Source organism: Oncorhynchus gorbuscha, linkage group LG04, assembly GCF_021184085.1.
Source record: "Oncorhynchus gorbuscha isolate QuinsamMale2020 ecotype Even-year linkage group LG04, OgorEven_v1.0, whole genome shotgun sequence".
NCBI classification, from domain to species: domain Eukaryota; kingdom Metazoa; phylum Chordata; class Actinopteri; order Salmoniformes; family Salmonidae; genus Oncorhynchus; species Oncorhynchus gorbuscha.
In genome coordinates, this window is record NC_060176.1 from 22462819 (window position 1) to 22474106 (window position 11288).

General features: G+C 42.8%; 1 protein-coding gene across 1 annotated transcript in view; it reads left to right on the top strand.

Moving 5' to 3' along the window:
* The window catches only part of LOC124033856 (cadherin-11-like), a gene marked incomplete at its 3' end in the record, with an annotated part of 52093 nt that extends 41308 nt beyond the window's left edge, over nt 1–10785 (top strand). Inside the window, 2 exon segments of the mRNA XM_046346226.1 lie at nt 9134–9662; nt 10491–10785. Coding sequence (XP_046202182.1) covers nt 9423–9662; nt 10491–10785 — 535 coding nt within the window.
* Between the last annotated feature and the right edge of the window lie 503 nt (nt 10786–11288).

Genomic DNA, 11288 nt, shown 5'->3' on the forward strand with positions numbered 1-11288 from the left:
CACAAAAATATTTAGGTATTTTTTTCCTTCTGTGCATACACTTTGTGTATGAGGCTTTTCTCCAAACATTTCTGGTCTCCATTTTCATTCTGGGCATTTCAACACAGAATTAACTAACAAAACCCCCACTCTATTACAGTTTCTCACTTTGCTCCGTCCTTCTCGTGTGTCATCCCCCAGCCATAATGGTTGGGATCTGGAGCTTTTGTCTCCTGTCCCCTATCCTTAAGAATCTGAAGTATTTTATTTTCCCTTTGCCTCAAATCACTTCCAGACACCGCAGTTTCCTGCTCCCTAGATCAGGCTGGCTGGACTGGGCCATCTGAAACTCCAGCTACTCCTTCATTTCCAGGAATAGGAGAAGGCTGGGGAGTTTGGGGCTTTGGAAACTGACAGTTCCACTGTTCCACAGTTTGAGTGTAGCTGTAAAAAGACATTATGCTGGCAATTCCTCTTTTTGTGACTAAAATACTAGCATCTCGTTGCTAGACAAAAGGGAAAAGACAGGATTTTTTTTATAAACCTCACACATTATAATTATGGTTAAATTGTCTTGTGGGTGATTGAATAGCGGAAGAGATGCAGATGTCTTCAATTATTTTTTTTCTTACTTTTTCTATATATCTAGTCATTAACATTCTTGGATACACAGCAATGAGGCATAGCAATTAGACTTGCATAATAACCGAAGACATAATTATTATGTTATGGATGTGACACAAAAAGAGAAACCCTGGTTCTTACTAATTGGAGGCCCCACCATAGCATGCGTTGCCTTCTGACGTCTGCTGGTTGTCAGTAGTGGAGACCCTTTGTAAAGGTTTTGAGTACATGCCATTTAGTTTCACATTCAGTGGAGAGATTTCAGATTGGTGCTTGCAATTACAGTCTATTTAGCTATTTCCGATTCAAATGTCTTACTGCTTTTTTGTTTCTTTAATTGTATTCCCAGCTGTTTAGAAAGTATATTTTTGAGCTGAATAGTTATTCAGCATTTTCTTAATGATACAACTCTTTGGTTAATGGTATTGTTGTGCAATTGCAACATCAATTCAGTTTTGCTGACTGAAGTAAATGTTCATTAAGAAGATGCATAACTTCTGTGCGCACCTAACCATTTTCGTCATTTACAAAGATAGTCTTTCCTCTGCTTTATTCATTTTAAGTTTAAGATGCATTTTCTAAATGACACAGTTTGGGGATCCTGGCATGAATAAGTAAAATGTCAGACTTCCTAGATAGGCCTATTATTAATGCTGTTTGTGTTCATATACATAATACAGTGTACTCATGTCCTCTGAGACTAGGTTTACTAGTCTATGAACAAACTGATGTGGGTACTTGTAGTTAATAATTACTCCTTAACTTTATGTAGTGGCTTAAGAGAGATCCGATACCCCCTACTCCACCAGATACACGCAACACACATGAACACACATAGTCAGAAGCTCCTGTGAAGTGGAACAATCACGTTTGTCTCGCTGAACCTTATCATTCCCTTTGTGGTTTGTCTGTGACTGCCCTTTGTTCAGGCTGTGTATGCACTGTACTGTTTCAGCTGTAGCTTCTTGTCCTTCACTTACTCTCCATCTTGTTTTCCTTCCAGTTTGTTGTAGTCCTGAGTGACAGGTGCATCCTACCTTCACAGTGCTCTATCAAACCCCTTCCCACCCACACTCCTGTAGCCAGGTATACAGAAGAAGCACTGGGGTTGACTTGTGCAGGGCTTCTAACCTTCAGATATTTCAAGGTAACTTAACCTGAGTGCTGAGCCTTGTTTGCCACAGTAAAATGATACCCAGTCATAAACCTTTCAACTCCAAGGGCATGCACTGCCTTCCTGAGCACACGAGAGAGGAAAGAAGCCTAGGGCCGATCTGAAATATCATCACTTTGAGTGCAGCTCCTCTGTGATACATACCTCCTCCGCCATTTCCATCTCCATCCCACAGCCAGCCGTCTCGGTAACGAGACTCCCACCATCGCTTCAAGCTCAGCTGCATCCTCTGCATCCTCTCCCTCGCCCCTTTTTTTGGATGCTTTCCCTTACTCCCAAGGTGCAAATTACTGGCTGCTATCCGTGGAATCAGTCGTTTTCCACGGCTGTTGAGATCCCTCTGAACAACGGCATCGGCAGCAACACGAACAGCAGCATGCAAAGGCTGTAGCAGCAGTAACAGTATCTTCTGTACATGCACTCTTCCTTCACCTGTAGCTGTGACGCCACATTGTAGATGATGGCTTTAGCATATTATTCTGACTCTGTCAGCTCAGAGGCGGAAAAAAGCGGGTGCGTCACTCACCTGTTAGAATACTAATGACCTCTTTGTTTCTGAAGTGCAGAAAGCCAGACTGGGGTATTTTGTTTGTGAAACACCTACACTGATTAGTCTGTGTAATTGAATGGCAATTAAGAGGATATGTCCTGGGAGCACAATCGTTGATTTCTTTTCTCTATTTCGTTGCTTATAAAAGCCACAGGAAGCAGCCCGCAGTAACCAGAAACCAAAGACCACTTTTCCTCCTTGCAGTGCGGCTTCAAAGCCTCTTTCCATGCAGTCGTATTGAGTAGAAAATCGTTTTTTTGTTGTTGTTGTTTATCCTCTTATGTCTTCTTTTAAAGAGTTTAGTCCGTCAAGGCCATGAATGCTATGATATCTTTTGTAGATATACTAGCATGTCTTTGTTGTGAGGCATTGATTTACAGAAGCCGTGTCGTATACAAAAGGTAAAAACAGGACAGTATTTTGAAAGTTGACAAACTTGTCAGCAGGGTATATGTGACACAAGTGGTTGCTTAGGGCCCCTGGCCGATTGGGACTCAGTCGGTGTCTCAACTTACTGTTGCAACTTAGAATAGTAAAATTTGGTTTCGCTTCAGCAGTTTCTCTTTTTTTTGTCAGTCACTAAATTTAAATTTGAATGTCAGCTAACAATTTTTTGCTTGGTAAGTTAGTCTAGCCAGCTAACTACACTTGTAGTTATCATGTCCGGATTGAGACTGGGCAGGTGCCCAGGGGTCCTGTCTGCCAGGGGACCCCCACTGATTTTGTTAGTCACTCTCACTCAGCTATCATTAACATGGCCTACGTTTTGGCAAAAGTGTTCTCCACACTCCATGGCAAAATGGGTAGAATTGTGTGAAATGTGTTATAAGATTGCAAAATGTTTGCTCCCCCATGGCAAAATGTGTAGAATTGCAGAAAGCTTGCTTTAAAACGGCAACATGTTCTCTGCTCCCCATAGCAAAATGTGTGGAATTCCAGGAAATTAACTTTAAAAGAAACAAAATGTCTCACTCTAAAATGAATAGGAGAATAGCAGAGAACCTCCTGATCTCAAGAGTCCTCTATGGTAATAGTGCAATTACCTGTCAGAGTGAGAAGCAGCATGATGAAGCTCTGAGGACTACACAAGACTACAGTCCTGATCACTTGACCCTGATCTGCTTATTTCAACACTGTAAGAATAGGTGGTGACGGTGGTGTTATTTCTATTTTTTTTTATCCAAACAAAGATTTTATGTGTGCAAGGGGTTAAGATTCCGAGAAAGCTTGAGTCCTAGGAATAGAACCACCACTCAGGCGGATACAGGGGTCATGCTCCAAAATACAGCATTGTTAAAGGGAAACACTCAGCACCTATGGTGTAATATACAGACTGCAGTGCACCTTGTTTTTCCATGAAAGTGGCGTATTGCAGAGCATGTGGTTGGCTTAGAGGGGTGGTTGATTTTCATTATGATATGGTCTGTCTAACAATCTGCCGTGATCATATGGCCACTTTGTGTTGAGCGCAAGCATTTTCTTATCCTTATAACCTGTACAGTACCGTGCTTGTATCTTTAACAGATGCATAGCCTACTGTTCAGAGGTGCCATCTTATTCCCTGTATTTAACATTTCTTGGAACTTGAATGAAAATACATTTGGCTGTATATTTAATGGTATTTGTTATTGTTGTAATGTTCATTATTTTATTCCATATAGATTAGGTAATTAGGATGTGAAATGATTCAATATCGCATTTGAGCAGTGCAAAGGTATGTCACACATGCCATTCTAGGAGCAGAAATACCTCCACTCTTTTACATCCCCTCAAGCTGCACAGTAAACCAAGCACTAAACCCTCCTCCACTGCTCCAGTAAGTGCTTCAAAGCTGGTCACGAAAAGGGAAGGCCAGGATGCAGGCAGCACATGGAGAATTAATTCCAAAGCGGCTTGCATCCCTCTCAGCAACCCCATTTGTAACGCTAGACTGGAGTCTCTACCTCTCTCTTTCTCCCTCGCTTTCTCTCTCTTGTATTTCTCTCTCTATATTTCTCACCCTCCCTCTCTGTATTTCTTACCCTCCCTCTCTGTATATCTCTCCACCCTCTCTCTCTGTATTCCTCTCTCTCTCTCTCTCTCTCTCTCTCTCTCTCTCTCTCTCTCTCTCTCTCTCTCTCTCTCTCTCTCTCTCTCTCTCTACTCTCTCTCTCTCTCCCTCTCTCTCTCTCTCTCTCTCTCTACCATGTTGTGTTGTTGTCATAGGTCTCTCTTTATGTCGTGTTGTGGTGTATCTCTTGTCATGATGGGTGTTTGGTCCTGTATTTGTATTTTTAATCCCAGCCCCTGTCTCCGCAGGAGGCCTCTCACCTTTTGGTAGGCCGTCATTGTCAATAAAAATTTGTTTTTAACTGACTTGCCTAGTAAAGGTTAGTGTAGGCAATTCATTGTATAATGACAACACCCAATAAATATACTGTTTGCCCACACCATTCACACAATCAGTACATGTGCACACTCAATAGACATACTTTGTGCACACACACACACACACACACACACACACACACACACACACACACACACACACACACACACACACACACACACACACACACACACACACACACACACACACACACACACACACACACACACACACACACACACAATAGTATGACAATACAGTCCTAAACACTTGTGAGAACAGACGGTGGAGCCTCCAGGGTTCTGGAAGACAGGGGCATATATCAAATCTACACAGACATGAATCACCTTTATTGCTTTAAACCAATTCCATCTATGCCTATGTGTGACTGGACTTACAGAATTAAACTGGCACTAGAGAATAAGAGAAAAAGAGAGAGAGAGAGAGAGGGAGTGGCAGAGGGAGAGGGAGAGAGAGAGAAGAAAGCCCCCTTGTACAATTTTAATGGTAGGTAAGCTGAACCCCTCTGCACAGGGAGGTTCGGGTTTGAGCATACAATTCCATCCTCTGTCTTCTGTTAAAATGCATTTGTTTTGCTTGCGATGAAAAAATGATAGCTCCAATAACCATTGGGGAGGGATTGTGCTTCATACTTAAAAAAAAAGAAGAACACATCTCCCAGCTGTAAAAACCAAACCCCAACCCCCACATGCACCTTCAGAGGCTGAAGAAATGCTTTACTTATTGAGGACATCATTTGACAGGCCCCCTTTCTACTGTGTGAAAATCACGAGATATTTGATTCTCATTATAACCCTAATGAAGCCCTGCATTGAACCAGTAAAATATTTTTTGTATGCACTGCTTAATGATATTTCCTTTGAGGACTATACTTGCTGGTTAGAGTTCAATTATGTAAGAGCCCCACTGAGCTGATAAGTGCTTTTTGGGGTTCCCCCCCAATCAAATGGTGTGGGATCGTATGCCTTTTAGGGTCTATTGATGTGTTGCTACTCAATATGAAACGTCAGCATGGAACGAACCCAAGTATTCGACTTTCCCCTTGGTTCCATTTAAAATAGTCCTATTGGCACTAAGACGTGCTGTTACAGCACCTCTATGAGATACTGAAGTCACTTGCTTAATGTCAAAAAGACTGCACTGAAAGAGAGGGAGGATTTTTCTGCCCAGTGCCTCTCTCCTGATCTTCTCTTTTTTATGGCTGTGATAGTGTGAAGTTACTGGCTACTTTTAGAATAGCGGAGACTTGGAGAAAGACTAGAGGGATTGTTTTAATTGTCCCTCACTGTCAGGTCTCTCCATTTCTCCTCAGACATCCCCTCTCCACCACTGTCCATGGCTGGGCTTGAACAGTAGAAATAGAGCCGGAGTCACACACTACAATTAAGAAACAAGGATATTTGTAGCTAGCAATTTAGTATCTTCTGGAGCACAAGCTATTTTTTTCCCTTTTTCCCATAATTATTGTCTCTACGTCTCAGTAATAATTTTGCACTTACAAGCAGCTGTGGCATTTTCTTACCCCTCATTAAGTTATTTATTCAAGAGGAACAGGATACTCTTCTTTAACATTTTTCTTCATGAATCTTGTTCTGGAGGCAGCGCAGAGTGGTCACCAGCTGGCACAGCCTTAAAGTGATAAAATCTGATTTTAAACCTAACCTTAACCCTAACCTTAACCACAACTGCTAACCCTAAAAAAAGGGCCATAAAGCAACAAAAAAATCATACATTTTTACAATATAGCCAATGTTCACTTTGCAGCTGGTCAATTTTGCTGCAGTCGCTCAGTCCTGCCTCCAGGGCAAGACTCATGACAGTAATCCTGCATATATTACAGTCTGCAGTTATGGCCTATCCATCCTTTTACAATATTTATAAGATGCTATAGCGTGTTGATATACACGTGAGTATATAAACATTAAGAACACCTTCTCTTTCCATGACATAGACTGACCAGATTAATCCAGTTGAAAGATTTGATCCCTTAATGATGTCACCTGTTAAATCCACTTCAATCAGTGTAGATGAAGGGGAGGAGTCAGGTAAAAGAAGGCTTTGTAGGATTGTGTATGTGTACCATTCAGAGGGTGAATAGGCAAGACAAAAGTTAGGTTTGTGTCAAGAACTGGAAGGCTGCTGGGTTTTTCATGCTCAACAGTTACTAATTTGTATCAAGAATGGTCCATCATCCAAAGAACATCCAGCTAACTTGACACAACTGTGGGAAGCGTTGAAGTCAACATGGGCCGGCATCCCTGTGTTATGCTTTCAACACCTTGCAGAGTCCATGCCCCGACAAATTGAGGCTTTTCTGAGGGCAAGGGGTGGTGGTGGGGGGTGCAGCTCAATATTAGGAAGGTGTTCCTGATGTTTGGTATATTCAGTGTATTTTTCCATATTCACAAATTCTCACCATTCCATAGTGGTGCTGCATTGAAACATTTAGCTGTCTAGCCATCCACTGGAATACTTAATACATGACTCACAATCACTGTATTACTGTAACAGATGAGAGATTTTGCATCACTGGTGAATCACTTACCATCAATTAGTGACTTTGGACCAGACTACTTATTCAGCACATCTGTCTTAGCCAAGATGGAAGCAAATGGAGATCGATCTGGAGGTGAATCATGTATTAGAACCCTCTTGATTCGTCTTGGAGTGGGGATGCATTTTAAATCAAATGTAGGCAAAGTTATAGGACTGCAATTTTTTTACATTTACATTTCAGTCATTTAGCAGACGCTCTTATCCAGAGGAGCGACTTACAGGAGCAATTATGGTTAAGTGCCTTGCTCAAAGGCACATCAGCAGATTATTCACCTAGTCGGCTCTGGGATTTGAACCAGTAGCCTTTCGGCCACTGGCCCAATGCTAGGCTACCTGCCTCCCCTATGTACCACATGGATATTGTTGCAACATGTTGTGGGTGGAAGCTCACTCTTTCAAGTACCTCTTTAGAGGACATACCAAGAGAAATACTAACATGGAGTGGGTTTCATTTCACCCAATGTAGACCTACGAAAGGTGTGTGAGTCAAGCTTAAATCCTGTGGAATATAATGGAATATCCAGCGTTGATTAGATCCTAGTCACGTAATTTCATCATCAAACAAGTAGGACTCTTGTGTCTCAGACTTCTGAGTCGGCTGTTTGAATCTCAACTCATTTCCTTTGATTTGACACAGATTGAAAATAACTGCTTCTGCATAGGAATTTCCGACATGATAGCATAGAGCTGCATTAGCTGTCCATTTTTTTTAATGTACCTCTGCAGAGTGGGCCTATAGGAGCCATCTGGATTTACTGGAAAGGAATGAATGCTGGTGATTCCCGAAGCATTTAAATGGGAAACACTCCCCTTGAGATGATGGGGCTTCGGAGGCAATAAAACCACTCCTACACACACAGTTTGCTGACATTTTGGTGGCCAGTCAATAATGAAAGAAAGCATAAAATGTATTATTTTTCCAGAGTAGCTGCCAATTTACAGCTGAGACACTGGAAAGCATGAAGCGTTATCAGGCGTTCATTATGGGGGCTGACAGTGGAGAGGTCCAGCTGAGTTAGGGTGCCATTTCCCTACTTCACTGGTGGATGCGCTTTATTTGGACTTTATTTATGAGCTCTGTCACACAAGCTGGAAATTTGTTCTGTTTTTTTTTCTCTTCTCTCCCTCCCTCTCTTCCCTGCTGGACTGTGTGTTTAACTGGTTCCAGTGAGAGGCAGCTTTAAGCAGTGTGTTAAAGCATTATTGTTGTGGTTGGGCTTCCAGCTAGCATCGTTGCTGAAGTGCTGAGGCTGAAGGTTCTTAGTGGCTCACTGAATGGGAAAACCCCCCCGCAGGGCCATTTGTTCCTTTGTCCATCCATGAGCAGCCAAGTAGGAAGTGATGAAAGCCAATCATGGGACTGACAACAACACCTCATCTGGTTAATTGTCGGATGTGTAACATAACCTATTGGCATGTGATAAAGCCTGCTTTTGGTTGCAGTTGTGACTGAGAAAATCAACTATTAGACTATTCTCTTTTTAGCTCCATTGTCACATTGTTGACCATCGGTGCATGGTCAGGGAATTAAAATTAAGTGATGCATTTTATCCAAATAAGAATTTTCAAGGAAACAATTTCACGTTTGCTCTAATCACCTAATGTAATACTACAAGGGACAAAACATAGGCAACGTTTCAATTTGAGAACACCAGTGGCTTGATGTCTAATTAAATAAGAGCAAATGAGTTTACAACCTCTGTCACTTAATTAGAGCGAGATACAGAGTCACAAAATGAATTAATATGTCGAGATTTAGAGAGGAGTCAATTAAAACTTTGGTTGGAGTGTGGGCTGACGATAACTACTCTTGTACAGAACTGTTTTGTCCCCTGTGACTGACTGTGTATTTTCATTTCAGGGCCTACGTCGGGAGGAGAAGAAGGAGGAAGAGAGAGAAGAAGAAGAAGGGGGTTGTGATGAGTAACTGCATAAAGCAAAACCAAAGGATCCGGTAAGGCTTAGGGTCCAAGTCCCCAGGCTAGTGAGTGAGTGGAGTGAAGCCACCATCCAGGAAGGACCTCAGAGGAAGGTTTTCCCAGGATTATCTCTGGGTTGTGCCTCTCAGGGGACACAGGCACACGTGCAGGAAAGCCCAGAGGAAGGTCGGAGTAGCGTTGGTCAGCAGGCAACAGGCAGCAGGCAGCAGGATGTGGGAGGGACTAGGACTGCAGGTGTTTCTGATGTGCCTGGGCGCCGTGCTGTGCAGCGCTGTGGCCGCCTCGGCACCCCTGGAGCACAGCCACCGCCACCGCCTCTCCCTACACAGGCACCGGGAGAGGACAGGCAAAGAGGGACAGGTCCTACACCGCTCCAAGAGAGGCTGGGTCTGGAACCAGTTCTTTGTCATTGAGGAGTACACAGGGCCAGACCCAGTGTTAGTGGGCAGGGTAAGGTCACTGTTTTAAATTCTTAATCATCACCTTCCCACCTCTCTTTTCTCTCCCATTCTTTCCCTCTCTCTATCTGTTGACTGCTGAATTAGAGTCACAAGGGGTTTTCATTACCAGCGGAGACCTTGCAATATCCTCAATTTGTTACACAAAAGCAATCAGTGGCCCACTTGATTAAAGGTTATGAATTGGATTTCATTTTTAATATCAAAGCATCCCCAAAGACACTGACATCTGGGAAACAAGCGATTTATGGGTCCACAGAAGTGATGATTACAAATGGGGACCTAAATTTGCCTCTAATTCCAGCAGTGACAGAGATGGTATTGTTATTATTGGATTGGGATATCAATCATGACATCAATCAACAACAAAAACAACATGCATGCAGGACAGGTTTCTATGAACAATAGTTCATAGAATATAATGAAAAGTTGGTAGATATTGCAAAATTAAAATATCGTTCATATATGCGTTTGTGGGAATATAGTCCTATGTGTTTTGAATTGCAGAAATGAACCAATCAACTAAGTGACTAACTACCTGACAAGGTGACATACCACTAATTGTAATGTTGCTGTGTTGCACCTAATGTTTATCATCAGAGTAAATATAGATTGATTCTCTGTGTTGCAACATATTGGTTTCAAGGCAGTTTAGCATAATCACATTTACATGATTGCCTGGGCTGAATGTGCTTCTCCTTATCCATGTTCCTCCTAGTGATCACACTACATGTTGGAATGTAGTATTTTTAAAATGGTTTTTAACATATTTTCCCCCAAGTAATTTTTCTAAAATGTTCTGCTGTCCATTTGTTTCCAGCTCCACTCAGACGTTGACGCTGGGGATGGCAATTGCAAGTACATTCTCTCAGGGGAGGGTGCAGGCACCATTTTCGTCATTGATGACAAGACAGGCAACATCCATGCCACCAAGACACTGGACAGGGAAGAGCAGGCCCAGTACACCCTCACAGCTCAGGCTGTGGACAGGGCCACCAACAAGCCTCTGGAGCCTCCGTCTGAGTTCATAGTCAAGGTCCAGGACATCAATGACAACCCACCTGAATTCCTACATGGACCATACTACGCCAGAGTGCCTGAAATGTCCAACGTCGGTGAGTCTGGCTGGGGAATGGACCGTGAAGGATTCCCTACCCTCTGTCTAATTCTCCCTTCCTCAGACTGTTTACCAGTGAACAGCTTGTTTCCCATGCATTATTCAAAATTACTGAAATCTGACCGGGGGGAGGCAAAGTTGGAAGTGTTCCTGTTGTTGTTGTGGTTTTGCAATTTCCCTCTTCCTTGTGAGTGTTTTGTGTGTGTGTGTGTGTGTGTCTGTGGGGTGGGGGGGGGGGGGTCACACCTTGTAATACAACATCCTTTATGCTGGCCTGTCACAGAGTAACAATCTGTTACCCTGTGATTCCACCCGCTGACAACCCAAATGGTGCTTCTGGGGCTCAGACTTGGCAGTTTAAACCAGCCCAGCTTCAAATATGTTCAGAACCATTGTGATGGCAAATTCATTTCAAGTACTGGTGAAACGGCTAGGCTTTGTGTGAATCCCAAAACCATGAACACTTAAGGACATTATAACCATAGGAGGGATGCATTCCGG